General features: G+C 48.2%; 1 protein-coding gene across 1 annotated transcript in view; it reads right to left on the minus strand.

Moving 5' to 3' along the window:
* Positions 1–6,534, minus strand: part of SLC35F3 (solute carrier family 35 member F3) — a 236,937-nt gene extending 230,403 nt beyond the window's left edge. The window contains exons 1-2 of the mRNA XM_084756622.1: positions 5,298–6,534; positions 4,728–4,957 (exon numbers count right to left, since the gene is read on the minus strand). Of these exons, the coding sequence (XP_084612748.1) occupies positions 4,728–4,957; positions 5,298–5,350 (283 nt within the window). The 5' untranslated portion in view covers positions 5,351–6,534. The remainder of the gene's footprint in view (positions 1–4,727; positions 4,958–5,297) is intronic.
* Between the last annotated feature and the right edge of the window lie 17,133 nt (positions 6,535–23,667).

Here is a 23,667-nt window from a genome sequence, read left to right on the forward strand (position 1 = left end):
GGGTTTCAAATGCTCAGGCCAGGACCATTGCCTTTCTCCTCCTGCTGCCTGCTGATCTGGATGTAGAACCTTCAGCTCCATCTCCAGCACCGTGTGTGCCATGCTCCTCACCGTGACGATAACGGACTAAACCTCTAAAACTGAAAGCCAGCCCCGAATTAAGTGTTTTCCTTTATAAGAGCTGCCGAGGCCATGGTACTCTTCACAGCAACAGAACACCGACTAAGGAACTGACAAACCAGGAAGTGCTGTCTCCTAACAAGCCAACTGTCCTTTCCCGCTGACCTCTCTTCTCTCATCCCACATTATCAGTTCCACTCTAGGATAATATGTGACGAGAAAACCATCGGTCTCTCAGAAGTGGGGCGTTTGTGAGTTGCTGATCTGATGTTGTTCTGCAGGGTCAGATCGCACGGAAGCTGTGCTCCGGCGACCTCAACTGCACTGTGCATCTCACTCCACAGGGAGCTCTGCTAGCAGCCTGTGCACACGGATCAGTCTGGTTGCTATTTCTTGAGTTGAAGCACTCCATCCTGGAGGGGAGCTCTTTGAGGCTGGAGGTGTTCTGAAAGGGAAGCTCATTAGGACTCAGGGAACCTGGAAGGACGTTTCCTGAGGCCCAGGAAATAAAGAACTCATAAGTCTCAGGAAGTCCCTCAAATTGAGCAGAGGCACAAAGCTCCTCCTTCCCCAGGCTTATAGAAATGGGGGGGGGGGCAGGGATTGGGGTAGACTCAGACTGGCCCAGGACATGGAAGAGACTCTCTGACTTGTTGGCCTGCCTGCAAGTTCTGCAGAGAGCTCTGGGGAGGCAGCCTCCCCACGTTGTCACCAAGCAGTGGTGGCTTTCAGTGGTGTAGCTGCCTGTGAGTTGCCCCTGCTCCTGTAAGTAAGGCCTCACCACACTCCTTTTGAGTAAGTAATATCAATAAGCCCACTGGCCTACCAAATCGGACTTCAGTAGGATGGCTAGGTTGGCCTGTCACTGGCTCTATATCTGGCGTGAATAGGCATTTATCTATGACTTTCCAAGAATAGCGTTGTCACAGCAATCAAGAAGAATATCTTCCCCATAAGCCTTCTGTCCCCATGAAGACACCACAATGCTCGAGCCTAGAGGATCCAGAAGCATCGGTGCCCCCTTCTCCAGGTTCATCCAGTGCCCTACATCTTAAAAGGAACAGGAAATGCACACTCTCACCCTCTGCATGGCCCTGGCTGGCAGGGGTGAGATAGGGACGGGTAGCCCGTGGGGACTAGCTGGCCTTCCACCCTGCGAATGACTCAGAACCAAACCCATCAGCATTCTAAAATTAAATCATCTTTATCTCAATATGCAAGCACTGTGGGGTATAGGTGAATGCATATAAAAGCAGGATCGACTCTTTGGAGTGTTTTATGCCCGGCACTTTGTGAGGAGAGCAAGAAGAGACTTCTGCACAGTGAGGCATGACATCACTCTGCACAAAGCTATTCCTAAAAAGTGCTTCTGTTAGGGAAGCTTTTGAGAGCTCACCATTCAGAAGCCATTAGGGGAGCCTTTGACAGAGTGAGGTGTCCCCGCTCAGTGGAAGCATTAGTTCCTTAGTGTCTCCTGCACTGGCCTTGCCGGGGCTGTTGGTTCAAGGCAGGCTGGGTCATCCTTGCTTCTGGATGAAGGTACACCCATGCTAGGGGTTTTATCTTCCATTGCCTGGCTCTCCCGTCATGTGGCAAGTGTCCCCAAAGAGCCCGCTAAGTGAGGACGCACCAGGCAGCTCCATCTGGGATCTCAAGATGTGCTGTTTCCCTGTGCAGATAGGCCAGCATTTCACAACCATGCTGTGCTGCAGGCTGCCTGTCCACGTATATACAGGGACTTCCAACTGTGCCCCCACCCCTTTTCCTGTATAACCTCCCCCGCAATCTGTGTCTACATCAGGGAAGGAAGCAAGCCAGGGCGTGTGGATGAACCATGGGAGAGGCAGCAGGCCCGACGGAGCCTTTGGAAAACTGTTGATTCTGATTTGACCCAGCACAAAGCCCTCCAGGTGTGGTCCAAGAGGATAGGAGAGCAGAAGAGAACTTGGAGGGCATGGTTGCTCCTCCCCCATGGCTGCCTTGATGTTCAAACATAGGGCTCAGAGTAACCAAGTAGTTCTGAACCAAAGGCTGACCCTGCAGAAGACACTGGAAGTGTCTAGAAATACTCTGGTTGCAACGGGGTGTGTGTGTGATGACAGTCTCCTGTCATCCAACGAGCAGAGGACAAGGATGTTGCTCAACACCGTGCAGCTCCCACACAACAAAGAGTGATCTAGAAAACAAGGCTTGGGGCTGCACCAGAGCTCAGCATCGAGGTCTGCTTTACTGGTAAAGTGTTTCTCTCAGAAGCGCTGAGGCCTGAGCTCAGTCCCCAGAACCCACATATAAAGGCAGGTTATGGTGTCACTATCTGAAATCCCAGCACTGGAGAGGAGAGAGCAAGGGGGTTCCTGGGACTTGCTGGCCAGTCAGCCTAGCCTACTCAGCAAATGTTAGCTTTAGGAGAGAGAGAGAGAGAGAGAGAGAGAGAGAGAGAGAGAGAGAGAGAGAGAGAGAACCTGACTCAAAAAACAAGTGGACAGTACTTGTGCTCTGGTGTGTGTGTGTGTGTGTGTGTGTGTGTGTGTGTGTGTGTGTGTGTGTACACGTGCGCAGGCACATCCACCCCCACCCCCACCCCCACACACTTCTCTTTGTAATCCATGCTGCTTCTAGCTGGTTGAGCCCGTGTATTAGGCAATGAGCTGGTGCCCACAGATGGACGCGCCTCTGTGTTATTATTTTCGGGGTTGGGTAGGAATGGCAAACGGCAGAGAGCTGCCCTAAAACCTCTTCGGCTGCATGAATAAAACATCAGTGCCTCTAAATTTAAACGTAAAGCCAATTAATTCATCAAAATGTCACTTGTCACCTAAAGCACTTTAGTAGCAAGGAAATACCTTGGAAGAAGAGAGAATCCTCACAGGAAGAGGAGAAATGGAGGAAGGATTTTGTCCACAGGGCAAGAAGCAGTGTGGCCTTGCCTTCTCCTGGCTGTTCCTTCAGAGAAGCCTTGAGAAGATGGCATTTAAGTATGTTGGTGGTGGCACAAGCAATGCGCATTCCATGTGTCCCTTCCCTGGTCTTGTTGTAAAGTATGTTGGACACAGTCATCAAGCCCAAAAGCTGCTCGCCAGGCCCCCAAAGTTACAGACTTCAGCCCAAGTACATAGAACCACTCGCGAACAGAACCATAAAAATAAACCCATCGTTGTTTCAGGAGCTAAGAGCTGACTTCCCGGAGCCTGTAATTTATAGCACTGTCTTTAGTTATAACAAAGCAGAGAAGGGAGACACGGAACACAGAATATATATTTTTGAACTGAAGTTCATTACAGCAGGAAAACTGCGGATTCCCCTCCACGCCCTCAGAAGAGCTGGGCTCTGAGATTGCTCAGTGGCTTTCAGAGACAGAGAACTCCCTTTCGCCACAGAGAGCCAGTACAGGCAACAGTCAAAGACAGGGGGACACAGGTGTGTCAGAAAGCTTTGTACTGACACACACACACAACAGCCACGACTTTTGATGTCAAATCAAGGCATTGCAACCAAGCACCCAAATATTGTGTCTTTGATTGCAAATGACAAAACGAACAATCTCAGGGCCAAGTACTTGGCCTGGAAAGTGTTAAAAATAATTCAAGTAGAGACATACTTTACTGGTGAATGTTTTTTTTTTTTTAATTATAAAACAAATGCCCGGTGTTTCCCCCGAAGGACCAATACATTATGTTGTAATTCCAGCAATAAACGGCTAAAAAAGTCACTGAGAATTAACAAGCTGTTAATCTGGACTTTCTCACAAATGAATGAGTCATGCTTACTTCTTAGACCCTCTGAGTGAGTAAGCTGTGATCTCTTTTTGCAGTGTCTTAACTACAGAGGAATGACACGGATCCTGATAGTATCTCAAACAATATCTTGAGTTTGTATCTGCGAATCTCTGTCTTCCAAAGAAAACCAAGCAAATGCCATCAAATCCGTCCCACATATCCCTACACATAATGTCTCCGAGGCTTACCACTGCAGCCAAGGTCATCAGCTGAAGCTCAGGGTAAAGTCTGAGTTACCCCCACCTGGCCCCAAGCACTCATCTTTCAGACACTCAGGTATCTAGAAAGATCCAAGTGAAATTCTCTCACTTAAGACTCATACAGCCCTAAAGCAAAGAGGCAGAGCTAGGTACAACGAAACCATCACTTGCATCTGAGAGACACAGTTAAAAATGCAGGCTGAGTCAAAGGCTGAGTTCTCCTGAGCTAACTGCACCGGGATCCAATCAGAAACCCACACAGACCAGAAGCATCTCTCCCCGGTGGCCACAATAGGCGTGGCCTCGGAATCACTTGGAAGTGGACACAGGTCAAGGGGTGGGGAGCTAAAGACGCGGTGTTTGAGAAGCAAGAAGCAGAGAAAATGTAACAGAAAAAACAAAAACAAAAAACAAAAAAAACAAAAACAAAAAAACAAAAAAAAACCTCAGTGCCTTCAGGACCTGAGAACTGTCTCCAGGCCGCTTTAGAGAAGTTGCCAATCGCTTGCAGGAGGCAGCCTGCTGTGGACCTTCCCTGCGCACTTCGCTGGCAGCTGTATCTCTGGCAGCGAGACCACAAGAGGGCAGAGGAATTATGTGGCAGGCGGGCGGGGGGGGGGGGGTGTCTTACTTTTGTAGCTCGTCGCCCAGGGCTGGTAGCCATAGTAGCCCGTGATGCGCAGGATCCGCTCCTCGATAGACGTGAGTCCCACGGGCCCGCTGGTGAGGTCCTCCACAGAGCGCGACCATTTCAGATCCTCCTTGATCGCCTCGTCCACTACCAAGTACTTGAGCTGTCGGAGCTGAGGGCTGATGTCGGACAGTCTCCGCGGGCTGACGTCCGGTGACCTCCTCATGCCACTGAGGCCGCGGGAAGGCAGGATGAGTCAAGGGCAGAGAAGAGGAGACGTCAGTGAGGACCGGTGAGGACCCAGGGCTGCTCCCCCTCGCGTCGCTTGCCATATGCCCTGCTCCTGGGAACCTGGGCGTCGGGTCCCGCGCCCTACCCTGGGCTCCTCGGGCAACATGGGCTAAGGCGAGTGGCCAGGAGATGATGCTGAAACTTCCCTGGCTCAGCTGCACATGAGCTTCCCCTCTGTCCTTCCCTTCCCTCCCGGAGCGTAGCAGTGCGGGCTGTGCAGGGTCGCAGATGCCCGGGGCCACCTGCCCGCAGCCCTCCCGCACCTGCGGCGCTACTCACACAGCTATGCTCTTGGCCCTGGGAGCGCCGCCGGGAAACTCTCGGATCCCCATGGGCGGCGTGAGCGAGTGGCCCGGGGCGCCCAGACTGGAGCCGGAGGAGCCGCGGCCCGAGCTCCCCGCAGCCGCCGCGAGGGTCCGGACGCGCGCAGGTCGCCCGCGGCTCAGCCGGGCCACTCCGAGCCGGGTCCCAGGCGCCCACTGCCGGGAACCGGTGGCAGAGCAGCGCCGCCGCGCCCTTCGCCTGTCACTGCTGGAGCCCTAGCACGCGAGATCGCAGACTCCCAAGCTCTGGAGAGCGCGCCCGGCAGTGCGCTCCAGAGCCACCCGGGGCGCGAGGATGTGGCGGCCCCGGCGCGCGTGGACCAGGCGGGGGCGCGCGTCCAGGATCCCCGCCGACCCGTGTGTGCCCGGCTCAGGGCTCCGTGAGCTCTGCAACCTTAGGGCGTGGGACTTGTCACGGTCCTGGGGTCCTGGCCTTTCTGCTTTCGACACGCGAGCCTCGGTCTCTCCCCACACCCACCCCAAACAGCCGTGCCCGCTCCACCCCCAAAGAGCGGCGCTACTACGAAAGCGAAAAGCAAACTGACCTGGCATTTCACAGCGCACTAAGAGGCCAATTTAGACCAGATGGCAATTGTTAGATCAAGCCAGGTCCTCAGCTTACAAACTGAAGAAGGAGGCAGGCCACTATGCTATGGCTCCCTCTCGTTGTCCTAGGTGGCTTACAATCAGTTTTTCCTAAGCCACCCCAGACCACCAACTCGCCTTCCATACAGCTGTTCTTCACTGAGTGCAAATTCAGAAAATACAGTTATGTAGAGGAGCAAATAGCCTTATCGAGCCCCCAAAGGCTGGTTTGAGTTATAGCTAGATTCCACGCCAATACTTTTTGTTTGAGTGTAAGATACATTTCTCCCAAGAGATCAAACTGCAAGCACTATTTTATGTATTGCTTTAAGAAAAGATATATTGCTCCTCAGTGAACTAGGAGTAGAAGGAAACTCAGTTCTTCAACTTGCTAAAAAGAGTTTTCCAAAAACTTGCTTGAAAGGGGTAAGAAACTCCAGGCTTTTCCGCTGAGAGGAGGGGCAACGGAGGGCAGCCTCCCCTTGCTGTGCTCTACAAATGTCTTACTGGGAGCCCCAGACAGTTAAACAACACAAGAAAGGGAGTACAATGCCACCATATAGGAAGAAGTAAAAAGGAAAAGATGAAATTATCTTTGCAGGTGACAGCACTGCTGGTGTAGAGAGCCTCGGAGAACTGACCACGAAAGTCTCCGGAATTAATAACTGTGATGTTAACCTTGTCGATTGGATGCGAGTTAGGATTACCATGGAAACACACCTTGGGGGCACGTCGGTGAGGGGGTTTCTGATATGGGCAGCATCCCTCCACGGGTTGGGTTCTGGGCTGAATGAAAGGAAAGAGTGAAAACAGAGAAAGCTAGCTGAACACTCTCTCTGCTTCCTGACCGTGGATGCCACGTGACCGGACACCTCTTGCTCTCTCCACCCGGACTTTTTCACCAGAGTGGACTGACTGTATTTTAAAACTGTGATCCAAAAATAAATACTTCTTTTTAAAGTTGTTTTTTGTCTAGTATTTTTTTCTATAGTAACATGAGAAGTAACTAATACAGTGTCTGGTTTTTAAAAAGCAGAAAAGATTCAAGGTTAATGTACAACACCTAACCATTTTCCTATATGCCTGCAATGGACAATTGGAATTTGAAAAAAAACAAAAACAAAAACAAAAACAAAACAAAACCACACACAGTACTGCTCACAGGATTCAAAAAAAATATGTAAGTGTAGATAGTAACAAAATTCAAATGAAGGAAACAAAATTCAAAGTGAACACACCATGAGCAACCAAGGGGCCTTTGAAGCTCAACACATGCTTATTCTTTTCTGGAGAATCTGCCTTTTCCCTGGGCTTCTGGGTCAGTGGTGGAAATAACCAGGTGGGGCCCCATCTGGGTTCCCGGGCACTTTGTTCTTCTTTTAGTGATTTCAGTGTTGGGACCAAGACAGTGACAGCTGGACAGGCCAGGAGCATCCAGTGTCGGAAGCAACTGCATTCATTACCTGAGGGGGCGGGGTCAGGAGTTTAACATTTTCTATTCATAACAAGACTGCAAAGATTGAGAGCAGTTTTGTGAGCCAGGGCCAATGAATGCCATTGCCTAGCATAGAAGACAATATGCACACAGCCTTTTAAAGACAAGGTTTACAGTGTGTGTGTGTGTGTGTGTGTGTGTGTGTGTCTACATGTGTGTAAATGCACCACAAGCATGCAGTGCCCATGGAGGACAGCAGGGGGGGCCTCATATCCTTCGGGGTTGGGGTACAGACACTTGCCAGTTGGCATGTGGGCCCTGGGTACCACATGAGTCCCGCTAGGCATCAGAGCATCACTCCAATATTGCATAGCTTACTCTTCATACCAGCAAATAAAACTTCAACTCATAAGCTTTAAGATATTACTTTATGAGGTATCCTTGCTGGGCTTTTTTTTTTTTCAGCATAAGAATGACTTGTCTTTCTGAAAATGTCCAGGTGCCTCTGTTGTTATTTTAAAAAAGAAAGAAAGAAAAGAAAATCCCGAATCATTTAATTTTACTAGTGAAGACTCAGGAGCCCGGATGCTGGGGTGAAAACCTGCTAGCTCAGGGAGGCAGAGAAAGCACGCAGCTGACCTTCCTACTCAGCTCACATCCCGAGGGGAAAAAGGAAAAATGCCAAAAGCCCAAGGCCAAAAGCTTGCTGGCTTAGCTGACAGCCCAGGAGGAAAATGCCAAAAGCTGAGAGAGAGAGAGAGAGAGAGAGAGAGAGAGAGAGAGAGAGAGAGGGAGGGAGAGCGCCTTCTTCATTCTGTTTCAAAGTCTCTCCCTTCTACTAATTTGAGTCAGCTGGTTTCTTGACCTAGGGTTAACTTCAATTAACTCCAGTGTACAGAAAGCTATTGGATTAAAGGGCTGAGTCAGACCATATTCACTTGTTTGCAATAAGCAGAAAGTTCTTGGATTAAAGGTGAATGTTAGGGCTGAGCCACACCAAACAATAAACAGGTTTTTACAGTTCACAACCACGGGGTTCCACAAATGGGACCAAATACCCTGCAACATGCCCCTGAAATATTTAGAATATTTAGAGTCATGCCCATTTTAAAATTGAACTAAGTAAACATTTACTGAGGACAGTGGGTGTGCTGGGGTCTGGGAAGGGGACTAGAAATGCCAGCCAGTGAGACAACGTTTTCTCCCCCACTGAACATGCGGCACAATAGAAGACAAAGTAAGTGGGAGCTTGTTGATAGCCCAGGTGGGCCCTGATCCTTGCTCATGGAATCTCTGGAAGCCAAGGGGTGTGTTTCCAAGCTGTCACCCTTACCTGGGAGGGGAGGAGACCAGTGGGATATCAGAGAGAGGCTTTCTTAGGTTAGACACCAAACATGGCCTCTCAAAGCCCATGGCCTCCAGCCTCCTGAACAGAATGGACAATCTGACTTTGACGACCTTGTGATACCCTCGTCCACTCACGTGTACTCTGATTCTCTCTCTCCCTCCCTCCCTCCTGGAGGGCCTTTTTTTTTTTTTTTGCCTTGATAGAGTGGACTAGTTCCAACACAACCCTTTAATACTCTACAGTGGCCTTTATAACCCTTGCTGGTGTTTTATGGCATGTTAATTTACAGGGTTATTTGATTAATGTCTGTCTCCTCCACTCAGATAAAAATTCTATGAGGCCAAGATTGTTCTGCCTTTCTCATGACCCTCATATCTATCACGGTGCCTGTGTAGGCGCTGCTCACAAAAACACTTCTGAAATAAAGGAGCAAACGGAAAATGAGGAGAATGAGACTATTTGAACAATAAGATGTGTGGGAGACGGGAGGGGTGTGATTTACGGCATCACTTAGACTTCCTTCTGCTCCCGTCGGTTGGTCCTCCTTCACAGGTTGGCAGCGACAGACTTCTAACTTCTTCAGAGCTTATCTCCTTGGGGGCACCTAGCCTTCCTCCAAACCTAATTTTTCAGCATGCACAGCAACAAAATGCCCTGCTTCCCAAGTCAGCCATGGCTTCAGATGTTGCTTTCTACTGTTCTCAAAAAGCACAGCCTTAATGTTAGGCAGTGTGCCTCAATTTTGGCACAAAAGCATAGCTTTTAGTGATGTGTGTCTCTGATACCCTTAAGGGAGTGTTGCAGGGTTACTGGATGGGTGAAGGGCTGATGGCTGACAAGATGATAGCACGCCTACCTGGATATGGAGGTGGATGGCAGAGAGGTGGGTGGACGGATACTCACGCATGATGCATTTTGTTTATTTCCTCCTTTGAGTGGTGGCCTCCTTTAGAGACTATGCTTTGGTCTCTTTTCTAACTAATTCATGTAGCACTCAAGCACTAAGGGAGTTCTGTTGGTGGCTTAACCAATACATGGGGCGTGCTTCGTGTTTCTGACACCCATCCATATGCACTGGGGAAGAAGGACCTATTCAGACCCGGCCAGTACTTGATTAGGCCAGCAACAACTGGGATCTTCAGCGGTGATCAGAGCCGGACTATTGCAACAATGTTGCCTCCCCTACACGTGGGCGGGGGCAGCAGCCCAGACGTTTGCCCTGCATTCAAAGAACAGGGCCGGTTGAAACAAACCAAAGTTAAATGAGTGTAAGCCCAGCACTGGGGAGGTGGAGGCCGACAGAGCCCGGCTACACAACAGCCAGCCAGCCCAGCTTCCTTGGCAAGTTCCAAGTCAGAGGGAGCACCTGCCTCAAGAAGAAAACGGAGGCACATAGGGAAGGATTTGAGGATGTTGTCTGGTTTGCAACCTGCACACACACACACACACACACACACACACACACACACACACACACCCCACACCATACCCCCAAAACAAACCAACAACAACAACAAAAAACCACAATGAAAGAGAAGGAAAAACACAACACTTTTCTATGTGCCTTATAAAGACAAAGGCAGGAAGTAGTTACAGCCTAGATCTTGTGGGGTCACTCCTAGATGCAGACTATGAGACAGGGCAGCAAAGGTTCTGAAAAAACAAACAGCCAGCTTTCTGTGGCCGCCAGCCTCTCACCCCACCAGCCTCACGGTAATCGCCTCTAAATGGAGCAGGGGATTTATGGGAAAGGAAACAAACAAGGCAGGTGGCCATGAAGCCACAGCCACGAAAGATTCTGGTGTGTGGTTAAAGGCACGTTGGCCCCCTTGGAAGCGGGCAGATAGAGTTCCAAGAGAAACATGTATTCAAAGGAGCCTAAATAAGAAAACATTTGACTCTGTTTGACTCTGGGACTTCGCTGGAGCTGGTCTGAGAGCAGGAAACAAACAAGCACAGAAGTTTTACAGGCCTTGGGGAGAACCTCCGCATCAACATTGACTCCATCGCAGCCAAGGAGGGCAGTGGAAAAGGTTGACCCTACAGAGGACGGAGCCAAGGGCCCTGGGGAGCCCTGGACAATTCTCCCTGCAGGGTTGAGTCAGGACTTTGCTAGGGAACAGTGAGTGATTCCAAAGACCACCCCACAGGGTTTCAGTCCCCAGCAATGGCTGTTGTAAGAACGGGCCAACCTGCTCCTGTGACCTGGTCCCTGCTGCACTGTTTACAGTTTGACTCTGTGGAACGAACTAGGTAACCTGACCTTTTTGCTCAAGATTGCTTTAGGCGGTCATGTCTGAATTTAAGGCATCAGAACACTGAAAACTGACAAGCCCCTGGCAGAGTCTGGGCTTGGAGCATTCTGCTTTGAGGAAGAGGCTGGCATAATCTGGTGATAAAATGAGTATTTCTTCACTGGGCAGCAGGGATGTCACAGGCCTATTTGTCAAAAGCTATCAAATCTTTCCTGTATGCCCTAACCTAGGCATGAGGACTGTATTTATATCTGCATCCCCTTAAAATTGAGGCCAACAGATTCCAAGAGGGAGGGTAGTGAGCTTGGTCAAAGCCTACAATATACCTGAACGAAACTGCCTTCACAAAACCCAACTTTAAGTGCATGAATATGCACCCATAAAAGATCTTAAAAGAAAAATGCAGCTGCATAAATAAAGTTCAAGGTCCTAGAAGGATTCAGAGAGCCAACGATGCCTTCCTCAACTGCAAATTAAATACAAATAAGAGCCACGAGCCTAATTTAAACATGAAAATTCTGGGCTGGAAAGATGGCTCAGTAAATAAGAGGAGTTGTTGTGCTATCATGAAGGCCCAGGTTCAAATCCCCAGCACCCACATGAGTAGCCAGGTGTGGTCACTCACAGACTCCCCAGCTGTGTGTGTGTGTGTGTGTGTGTGTGTGTGTGTGTGTGTGTGTTGGGGAGCAGAGACAGGAGGATTGCTGATGCTTACTGGCTGCAAGTTTAGTTGTTTACAAGAGACCTGTCCCATGAGAATAGGGTACAGAGTGATAGGGCAGGGCAGCTGACGATGTGTACGCAATGTGTCTGGGCTGCAGATTTTCCATTCCATTCCAGGAGGCCTACTACTGCCACCCAGAATGTAGCAAATTTGCTGGCTCTTGTCAATCAACTGTCAGTTTCCCCCTTAAGCAGACAGCTGGAGGCCAGAAACCTATCTCAAACACAGAAGCCATCAGCCAGTGCAGACTGCTTTTGTACCCTGCTTCACCTCTGCATGCCTAGGCAGCCCATTTGAAGTTCCTAACAATTAAATTCAAAACTTTCACGTAAACTTGCACATTCACTCAGTCCTGCTGCCTTCTTTGGTGAGCTGCCTCTACTGTAAACTCTGTGAGAAAGCTCTGTTTTAATAGCCAAGAGGGTCAGGGAGTGATCACCTCCCAGAAGCCTTTGCTGTTGATGGATGATTCAAAACTCCAACTCTCAGTGTATCCCTTAAGGCAGGCAAATCCCTTTCCTCCAGAATGCTCTTTCACCTCTGTTTTTTCCAATAATTCTCCCACGTCTTCATTGATCGAGGACTTTACAGAGTGTGGTGGAGGATCAGCGGGAATGGAAGTGGAAGAGAAGCCTCCAAGGAACAGCCAGGCATCCCAGCCGAGCCTTCGGCCCTGGGCCTGCTGGTGATTTATGCTTGTCTTTAAAACTCTGGCAGCTTCTGGGGAGCAACAGTCTCCTCCATCATGGGCTGTCTGTGCCATTTCACTCTCTGAGGTCGTGCGAGCTGCGCGTTTGGGGTACTTTGGGGCCCTGCCTGCTCAGGCCCTGTGTTCTTCAGGACCTCTGGCTACAGGGCACCTCCGAGATTGAGTCTGTGCATCCGTGGGTCACAGCCTCCCCGTTAACTCTTCTGAAACGCTGCTGCTAGGAACAGAAATGTCTTGCAACAGGAGCCGGCATTTGCGTGAGTGCACAAGTACACTGATGTGACTTTGAGCATTGTGTATATCACAGGCCTACAAGACTATCCACAGTTATGGTTTAAAAATTTTTTTAATTATGTGTTTGCATGAGTCTATATGTGTGTGGTGGGGGGAGGTATGTACACTTGAGTGCAGTGCCTGCAGAGGCCAAAAGAGGGCATCGGATCCAGTGGTTTCTGTGTCTCCTGTGGTGAGTGCTGAGAAACTAACTCAGATCCTCTAAAAACAGTATCCATTCTTAACTCCTGAGCCATCTCCCCAGCCTGATTGGGACATCATCTTTATGTACCTCTGTGCACATGCACCCAGGGGCTGGAGAACACATGGAAGCCACCAGTCAGCACCAAGTATTTTCCTCAATCCTGCTCCACCTCATTTTTTGAGAGAGGTTTCTCACTGGACCTGGGTTAGGCTAGACTTACTGGCCAGCAAACACATGGATCCTCCTTCCTCTGCCTCCCCGGCCCTGGGGTAAGGCGAGAACTGCCACACTTGGCTTTTACGTCTGTGAGGGCCTGAAATGCAAGTCCTCCTTTCACGTGGCAAAAGCTTCACTGGCCGAGCCATCCCCCAAGTATAAGAGTTGAAGACTTGTTTGCCAATCCACAGTGCTGCTGGCTGGTGGGTGCACTCTTTAGAAGATGTGTTGTGGTGGGGGGAAGAAAGGAAGGGGGAAGGGAGGAAGGAAGGAAGGAAGAGGGAAAGGAAAGAAGGAAGGAAGGAGGAGGGATGGAGGAAGGAAGGAAGGTCCCTAAGGGAGTGTCATAAGGGAGTGAGTGGACCACGGCACCTTCCCTCCTCCTCACTGTCCCCTGGTCTCTCTCATCACCAACGTTTCCTTTCCCTCCCTCCTTCCTGGCTGCCCCAAGGTGAGCGACTTTGCTATCACACATTTCCAGCTCTGATGTGCAAGCTCTGATGGCTGCAGCCCCAAAGCAGCCAGACCACGTGACCATGGACTAGACCCATGTAAGTCTTTTCTTATGGTTGCTGATCTACAGTGCTGTCAGAGACAGTGTACTCTTTAGGAGGCATGCCATGGTTGGAGGGATTTTGCCGCTAGGGCGGTGGCCAGATCAAGGCCACCACCACTGCTGCCATGGTGCCCATGGCCTCAGCCAGAGCCAGGCTTTACACACACACACACACACACACACACACACACACACACACGGCCCAGAGTGCCTAACACTGTCACCACCACCAAGAGCTATGTCTAGCCCTTGAGCAACAGGCCACTGAGACTTAAAGTGCCTCGATGCCAGTCCCTCCTTGCCCCCTCAGGGCAGTCATCCCCTTCTTCCCACCATGGGGCTGTGGAGGCTGAGACAAAATGGTGGCAGTGCCTCAGGGGGAGCTGTCCATGGTGACTATTCCTGCTTCAGCAGACTGTTAAATCTTTCCTTCCCCCTCCCATGGGAGCTGTCCACGATGACAACAACCTTTCCTGCTTCGGCCTTCACAGTGGACTCTTTGTAAATTTTGGACACATTGTAAACTTTATTGCCCCTCAAGGAAGAAAACTGGCCAGACCTCTGCCTGAGAAAGCTCCAGCAGCCCAGCCGCCCCACCCCTCCACTGTAACTGCCATCTCCAGGCCTTCATTAAGTCTCATTACAGATTATGCTAATTTGGGATGAGAAGTCTGGACAAAAACCCACCAATTACTGAGCTTCCTTCAGCTCAGACTTGAAATCCCACCAATCTGCACTCTGGAAATCCCTGCCCAGAAAGCTCCGCCCCTAAGAAACCCTGTATAAAGGCTGTGTCTGCCCAGTTTCCTGCAGTCTTCTCCGGGGAGCAGAGGCAGCCACTCCTGGGTTATTCTGTGACTCTTTCATCATTGTTGTTGTAAGGAGGAGGAGGAAGAAGAGGAGGAGGAGGAGGAGGAGGAGGAGGAGGAGGAGGAATGAAATGAAAAGGACCAGAGTTCCAGTTTCAAGGCTCCTCAGCTCCTCAGGGTTTAGGGGCAACCCTTCTCTGGGAGCTGCATCTTCTCTGTTGAGGAGGCTTCCTCTCAGAGTTGTGAGGCTCCTGGGCTCCTGTGCCTCAGGATACACTTGGGACACTGTCCCACCTCAGAGCTGGGATACCTTCCCAGGTCTCAGAGTTACAGACACCCTTCCACCTGAGAACCAGAAGGCAGGTCACATTCCCACACAACACACACAACAACAAGAGAAAAGAAGAAAGGAAGGAGGAAGGGAAGGAGGAAATAAGAAATTTTGTCAGTTTTTTAAAACAATAACCAAAAGCTGACTATCACACCTATGACCCTCATGGCAAATCTATTTTTATTCCGGTCAAATGCCAGAAATTACTCAAGAATCAACTCTGGTCAATCATGACACAAATTACAAATCAAACATGGAGGACACACATCTCATCACCTACCAAACTTACTTTCTGGAGAGGAAACAGACTTATTGTGAATAGGGTAGTTGGTTACCTGAGGTCCTTGGTAGTGAGCCAAGATGAGAGACCCTAGTGTGACCACCGAAGACCATCAGTGACCACCGATGACCACCAGTGACCACCAATGACCACCAGTGACCACCGATGACCACCAATGACCACTGATGACCACCAGTGACCACCGATGACCACCAGTGACCACCGATGACCACCAATGACCACCGATGACCATCACTGTTGAGTCTTGCATCACTATATCATCTATTCTCCATGCAGGGAGAATGAAAAAAATTAAACACATCCATCTGCCAGATTTTATTCCTTTTGGCACCTCTATGGTTACTTTCAGCAGGGAATGGAGTTTGATTATACAAAGAACATTAGGGCACTTTTAAATTGTGTCTTTGGCTTATTGAAAAAATGATAAAGAATTTTCTCTTAAACCTTTACTGTTAACATGATGCTTTTCGCGAAAATTTTGAGGCATCTATCACATTTCCCATTAGTAATTGGTCTGTTTCCTCATTTCCTTGTGCCAATGGACCTGGTAATCCTGTATGAGCCTGAATGTGAGTTATATACAAGGGATCGTTTCTACTTCTGAGGGCCTGTTGCAATTCCATAAATAACAAGGTCAATTCTGAGTTATCAGGAGTAAATTAATCAGTTTCTATAGGCGAAACAACTCTTTCTACATATTGAGTCAGTAATTACATTAAGAGACTCAGGAAAGTCTAACAGCACCGTGAGGATGGCACACAATTCTGACTTTTGTACTGAGGTATGTGGGCTTCTGATCACCTTGGTTATTTATCTGCCATTCCCATCCTGTTGGCATCAGCAGAGAAGGTTGGTGCCTATAGAGTTGGTGTTCCCTTTACAAGGAGGATCCAATTAGTTCTTTTTATAAACTGTATATGCTTGTTTTTCTGGTATTTGTTATTAATTTCTCCCAAATAGTTACTACAAGCTCTTTGCCAATCTTCATTGATTACCCGTAATGACGTAATCGCAGCATTAGTCAGAGGCACTACAGAGCTCTAAGATCAGCCCCAACTTTTCTCCAATGACTGTATATGGTTGTTTGAGCAGTGTATTTGTTTTCCACTTGTCTCTTCAAAGCCGCTTGATGTTTTCCACGTTCTCTGGAGACATCCTGTCACTGTGGGGGCAGATGGGAACTAGATGTCGTCTTTCCTCCAGCCAATTAACTGATAGAAACCCAAGCAGACTGGCTCAGCTGGTGTGCATCCTGCAGGCATGGGCAGGGGGCTCTTGATGCTCTTGCACACACACACACACACACAGAGAGAGAGAGAGAGAGAGAGAGAGAGAGAGAGAGAGAGAGAGAGAGCCCGACCAGCCTATCTCCACACACTCAGCCCTCACCCACTCCCTCACCTGTCATCACCAAATTATAATTACCGAGACTCTGAGGACGTTTGGGGCAATGGCCACAAGCTTAGGCACTCCAGGTCAACACCCAGACCCCACCCGGTCCTGTTTTCATGCCTGACACAGTGTCCTGCAACGAGGTCCTCTGTCTCTCTCCAGGGGGCGGGTCTAGAAGTCCCTGGCTGCTGGTAGGAGGAGAAGCCAACGTAGCCTAGGCAGCACCTGAACACGCCTTCTTACTTAACAGCTATTCATAGTCTCTCAGGAAGATTCAGTGTCCCACCCCAGAGGCTGGGACTGAGCCTCAGACACGGGCCTGGGACCACGTGCTTCACGCCCGCTGGGATGAGTGTCACACTGGCACCTTTGCCACCATCTCCATCACTCTGTGGCCTCCGCTCCACATGGTGCTACTCAAGGGCCGTGGCAGTGAATGAGCAGGTTCCTCTATAAGTCATGTATGTAAATGTGCATATGTGTGTCCTTGGCAATGCATACTTGTGAGTATGATACTTATGTCTACATATATGTGTGTTGGCATTTTTCTCATTGCTCTGAACAAATAACTGAAAACAACAACAACAACAACAACAACAACAAAAACCCATGAGGAATAAATGTGGATTTGCACACAAGATATGTCAGATATGAAAGGGAAGGCAAAGTGGTGGCTGCATATGGCTGCGTGTTCATACAATGAATGACCAGGAGGCAGAGAAGGGAGGATGCCAATGCCCAGCTTGATTCCACCTTGCCCTGCTCCATTCAGCACAGAGCTCCAGACCCTGGAACGGTGCCATTCCTGTTCAGGGTAAATCTTCCCCAAATGTCCTCACAGACACTCATGCCCTAGGAATTTTTTGCATTTCTTAATCTGATCAAGTTGATAATGATGATCAACTGTAACCACACACACATTATATGCATTTTTCCAGGCATATAAGACAACCCCTCCAACTTTTCCAGTTACGGGCAGGGCACAGACAGCCAGGCGCTTTATTAAATGCCGGCAGACAGCAGTGCCAGCCTACACTGCCCCTTTAAGGTGCACTCCACACACAACCCAAAAATGCTCAGCCCTCGGAGTCAAATGGGTGGGTTCTGGTGGAGAGCCATTCCATGCTCACGTTCTCCTCCTCGAGGAACAGGAAGATGTGTGCAGTTTCCCTGTTTCATACTCCCTGCACTGAGCGGGTAATCAGCTGTGGCACCGCCCCCCCCCCCACACACACACTATGTGCACAGGACACATGAAGCAAGGAGAAGCCAGCTGCAGGTAAGTGCCCGGTGTATAAGACGACTGCTGACTTCGGCACAGGTTTTGGGGGGGGAGGGGGAGGGGGTTAAAAAGTCATCTCATATGCCAAAAATATGATGTATTACACATATGCAATATTACCTACATATTACATGTATTATACACACAGTATGTGTGCTTATATATTAACATATGAGCAATATTACCAATATATATTACATGTATTATATACACACATGAGCGCACACACACACACACACACACACACACACACACACACACACACACACTATGAGCATATACCTAAACGAGAGTATACATATATACTATATATCTAAATAAATTCTATTCCCTTCAGTGTCAGCCTGGCTAGTGTTTATTTTAGCAACTGAATCCTACTGCTGTTCCTCCAAAGAATTCCAGAACTCTGCTTTTTAAAATGACTTTTAGACTCTGTGTAACATATATTTTTTCAGTATTGTCTGTACTAATGATCTTTATTCATGGAAGGTGGCTTTGAGTTTGGAAAACAGCCAAAGTCATCAGATGCAAACCCCGGGTAAAATGTGGTTGATTAAGCTGAAGTAAAATCAATTTGGGTTTTTTTTTCTTTTTTTCTTTTCTTTCCTTTTTCTTGGATAATTGTTAGGAGACAGGAGAAATCAATGGGCAGCCTTTTCTTTGCACGGAATCTCCAGCTTTTGTGCAATACGGACTGTCTGGTAGTGGAAGACACAATCTATATGAACAATTCGTCCTGCCAAAGACACACAGACCGTGTATGATTGTTTGACAAGCACCACATGCTTGCATTAACAGGACAGTCAAGACTTTGTGTTTTCCAACTGATAATTTAGCTTTGGTTCTCAGATCATAATAAAGATAATAAGATAAACCTTACTGGTCTGAAAAAGACACTAATATTAGGGTTCTCCAGAGAAACACAAGCAGTTCACACACCCTCGTGCACACGCGCACACACACACGTATATAAATACAGAGAGATCCATTTCTAAGGAATCTTCTCAGGCTGTTACAGATGTTGGCAAGCCTGGAATCTACAAAGCCAATGCTCGGTGGAGTCAAAGGCCACAGCAGGCTGGAGAAGTGTCTGCAAGGCCAGCCCTATGTAAACCCTACAACACAAGCCTCCGGTTACACCAGCCCCACCCACATCTCAATTCCATGTGAAACATTCTCCAAGCTGACAAATAAGAGTTAAGAGTACATTTTCATGTTTATTTGGAGTCCATGTGCAATTCTTTTAGCCACACATAATTTAAAAACAAAGACAGTAACACAGCCATGCCTCTACTCAGCTGGAGACATCTGTCTTGTGTACCACTGGAAAAGCACTAACCCTTGCCTTCAAAAGAAGACCACGCCCCAAACAATGCCCATTCTCCCTCACAGCCTGTACTTTAAGTAGTTAAACAACACTTAGAAACAGTTTTCCTCCCCCCTGTTGCTGTGATAAATACTCTGAGCAAAAGCAACTCAGGAGAGGGAAGTGTTTATTTGGTTCACGCTGCCAGGTCACAGTCCGTCACTGAGGGGAGGCAAGGCAGGAGCTCAAGAGAAGCCATGGAAGAGTGCTACTTGCTAGCTTGCTCGGGCTCATGTTAGGTTTCCTTTATAGACCAGAGCCACATGCCCTGGGAACGCTGCTGTCCACAGTGGGCTGGGGCCTCCTGTGCGAATTACAGCAGAGGCAATCCGTCTCAGACCAATCCGATCTCAAGCAATTCTTCATCAAGACTCCCTTCTCGGGTGATGCTAGGCTGACAATTAGCCTTAACTAGGACAAATACCATGAGGCGAAGTCAACTGATATTGCCACATGACAAGGGGACATGTACAGGAGGCACAGAGGTCCTTGTGGTCACACACGAGCACTAGGGAACCTGGAGTGTGAAACATGCAGGGTTGGCTCTTCACAGGGAGAGAGAGATGTGTAGTGGTTTCCTGCCCAGAAGGCTGGGAGCAGAGGAGGTTAAACGGTGGCCTTTGTGCTGTGTGTGGCCGAGACCACACCACATCCTCCCTGATGCCCTTTTCATGAGCAATCAATCTATCAATCTATCTATCTATCTCAGTCAACCTATAGAACCTGTCTTTATGGAAGAAGTCACGTGTGGTTTACAGTGAATTTTGTTGTTGTCATGCCTTAAGTTTTATTGTACACACGGGATTGAGTTAATTATCACCTGAAATTTTTTTCCATAAAATTGTGATGTGCTTAAAACAAACTACTCAAAGTCAGACTCTTGAAGTTTGAACCAACCCCAGATGCCGAGTTGTGTTGAGCTGAACTTCCATCTTTCCTCTCACAGATGGATGCTCTGATGGCCATGGTTTTCGCAGAGATCCCACAAACATGAAAACACTTGTGTATGTATATATATATATATATATATATATATATATATATATATATATATATATATACTCATGTATGTATATATATATACATGAGTATATATATATACACATATACTCAAATATTTGTAATAAAACAATGGAAAAGTACCCATGGTAATTGTTGTCTTGGTCTCTGTGGCCAGGCACAAGGCTAAATATGGTATTCATGGCCACTTTCATCTTCTACCCACTAAAACTTCTCTTTGCCTTCAGCAAGAACCTCAGTTAGTGGTGGTCTCCACCCACACGGCAACCCCAACCTCAGGCTCTCAGTGTATGGATGGTGAGAGGCCGGCCTGAGTTGGGTTTATGTAGTTTGCCTGTGACCTTAATCACAGAAAATGCTAACACTGAGAACCAGAGGCTTTCCTTCTTTCCAAAATCCTCTTTAATAGCCATCCAACTCACCACTTGCAGCCAGGCTCACTCCTGACACGGCACATGGCCTCAATTCCCCCTCATGTTGGTTCAGAGACATGAGCAGTCTAAAGGGGATGGGTGAAGTTTCATCTTCCAGCTCGCTGCAGGCGCTCCCACGATCTCCTGGGGGGAGCTTTTACTCTGGGAAACAGACATCAGAGCCAGTTTAGAACATGGCTATTGGTTCAGTAAGCAAACAGTTTGCTCGTGAGTGTGGACACTCATGTTTCCATTACTGTGTGTGTATGCATGTGTGTGAGAATGTCTGTGTGAGTGTGTATATATGTGTGTATTTATGTGTCTGTGCACACACATGTGTGTGCTACATGTAAATGAGAGGAGGAGCTCTGAGACCAGGCAGTGCTGCAGGTTGAATGTGAGCCCCATGGGCCACAGACGTGAGACTTATCACCAGGCCTCTTGCTCTGCTCAGGTCTTCACACTTTTGAATGAGACCTACTTCCACCATGGAGTTCAATATACTCAATGCAGTCTCCCAACTAAAATTTCATTTTTATCTAGAAAACACCTCAATAGAGCACTGAACAACCAAATAGCTTGGCTTCCTGTGGCCCTGATGGATTTGACAGCTTGATGTATGACATTAACAATCCTAATTCCCACCCCCCCTCTCTCCCTCTCCGTCTCCCTCTTGCCTCCCTCTCCCTCCCTCTCCCTCCTCCCCCCTTCTCTCTCCCTCCCCTCTTTCTCCCCCTCATGATCATCCACATGAAAACAGTCTTGACAAATGCCACTCAGGGCATCTGAGAACATTTGATATTCATGTGATTACCTATGATACTCTTTGTTTCACAGGTGGCTGCTTTTAATTGTCAACTTGCCACGACTTAAGGAAGTCTAAAGTGAAGACATTTCTAGATCAGGTGATTCTGTGAGCATGCCAGGATGTGTGTATGTGTGTCTTAATTGCTAACTGATGCGGCCCACTGGTGGGTGGCACCATTCCCTGGGCTCTGAACTGTTTAAGAGTGAAGAAAGTAGCTGGGTAAACAAGAAGGCAGCATGGGTGCATCCGTTTCTCTCCACACTTAGTTCTGGCTGTGATGTGACGAGCTGCTTGAATTCCTGCCTTGGCCTGCTCGCAATAATGGGCTCAAACCTGGAACCCTAAGTTAAAACCAACACTTCCTTGCCTCAGTTTCTTTTTCTCAGGTTATCTCTCAAAGCAGCAGAAATGAAAGTAAGCTAAAAAGCAAGACTCAAGCCCTTCCATATTCTGGAGGGAATGGACTTTGAGGAACAAGGTTTGCGTCCCTGTGATGGTGGGTTTCATACCACAGCATCCTTAAACACAAGGCTTGCATCCCTGTGATGGCGGGCTTTCTACCACAGCATCCTTAAACATCCCCCTCTGCTGGTTCAGTTTTCTTAACCAATATATTTTATTATGAACTTATTAACCAAGAGTATGCCCTTTATAACCCAACTAACTGAAACAATAGGAAAAGAGGATTAAAGAATAACAAAACCGTAAGGTATCAGTTCCAAGGAACGATTCTCCTGGCGTAGTCAGCAGGATTTCTTCTGCTAGCACCTGGAGTAACCGGAACTCGGAACCTCAGCAGGAGCCAGCTCCCCGTAGCCTTCCCTCGAGCAGTTCTCTCTCGGAGCATCTCGAAGTGGAGCAATGAACCGCCAGAACTAACCCAAGTCTCCCAAGGCCCCACCTCCAGTTCTGGGCTCATTTATATATCTCCTCCCAGAGTCTGTTCACGGGATCTTTTCAACTGGCAACAATCAAGCTCCCACACGAGCTGGTTTGTCTTCTAATGGATTAGCCTCACCTGTTCTCACAAGACCGTTCTGATCCCACACTTGAGAACATGACAAAAACAGGTTTATCTCTCCTTCACCCCTCTCCTGTGGGTTGCTTCACCACCTACTTCTATTACTTGGACAAGATTCTTCAGACACTTGAAACAGTCAAGATTTTTGACACATTACATCTAACAAGTCACGCACACGGCTACTTCAAGCTGTAATCACCACAGCCTCTTTCCAAATGTCTTCCAACTTTCCCATACCGATTGGAAACATTCATTTGACATTTTCACTGATACACTTCTTTTAATATGCCAGCTGTCTGCTTGGCAAATTCACTTCACTTTATGCAAATTTGATGTGAATTCCTTGCTCTGATGAGCAGTTACTCATCTGTGCCCTGACATGAAGCAGTATGCACTCATGTTTGCCCCAACTGAACACACGAAGTGTTGCACCTGCTGGAATCTTCCACTTTGAGCTCGGGAAGAAGCATAGGAGTCAAGAGGCGTCGGCTGTAGCTTTAATGTAGCGGGAGCATCTGATGGCCTCCACCCGTCTGTCTCCTTACTCCCAAGAATGTCAGTGAAGGCGGTGGCCTGATGAAGGTGTGACTCTACACATCTGTGTTGTAGTTCATCAGACACATCTGTGTGTCGACTCTCTCTTCTTCAGCATGAAGGAAAAGCTATCGTGTAAGCGTTAAGTTCAACGTTCACATCAAGAAAAGCCCACAGTTAGGTGCTGCCATATTGCTCTGTTGTGGCCCCTTCTCTGCTTCTCGGAGCACAAAAGAACCTTTATCTGCTGCTGTTACTGTTGGAGAGACTTTTAAAGTCTAATCAGTGACCCATGTGTTAGTCTGCCTGGAAGGTCTTAGCTAAGAGCTCGTCTTGGGTGTGGGGATGAAGACCACCCAACATTTCAAGTTAAGATGGTGACGTGGAAAAGCATGGGCTTGACAGCTTTCCTAAGCTGAGCCCCAAACTCGAGGGCGGCTGGAGCAGGGTAAGTGGCACCTGAGGAAATGGAAGCTGCCATTTCCCTCTGAAAGGAGGTGGTGAGGAGGGAGTCACCTTTCTCACTGATGTGACATCCCAACATATGCACACCAAGCCTAAACTTTCCCAATGAGCATCTCAGCTGAGCATGGTCAAATCATCAGCATTATTGATTTTTATAATTGTCAACATCATCGTTATCATCTTCATTGGCACCATTGTAGCATCTTCTTTGTCACAATCATCTTTATCATCATCATCTTCTTCTTCACATCATCACCATCATCTTCATATCATCATCA

This window comes from Acomys minous (assembly GCF_964271855.1).
Source record: "Acomys minous genome assembly, chromosome: 14".
NCBI classification, from domain to species: Eukaryota; Metazoa; Chordata; class Mammalia; order Rodentia; family Muridae; genus Acomys; species Acomys minous.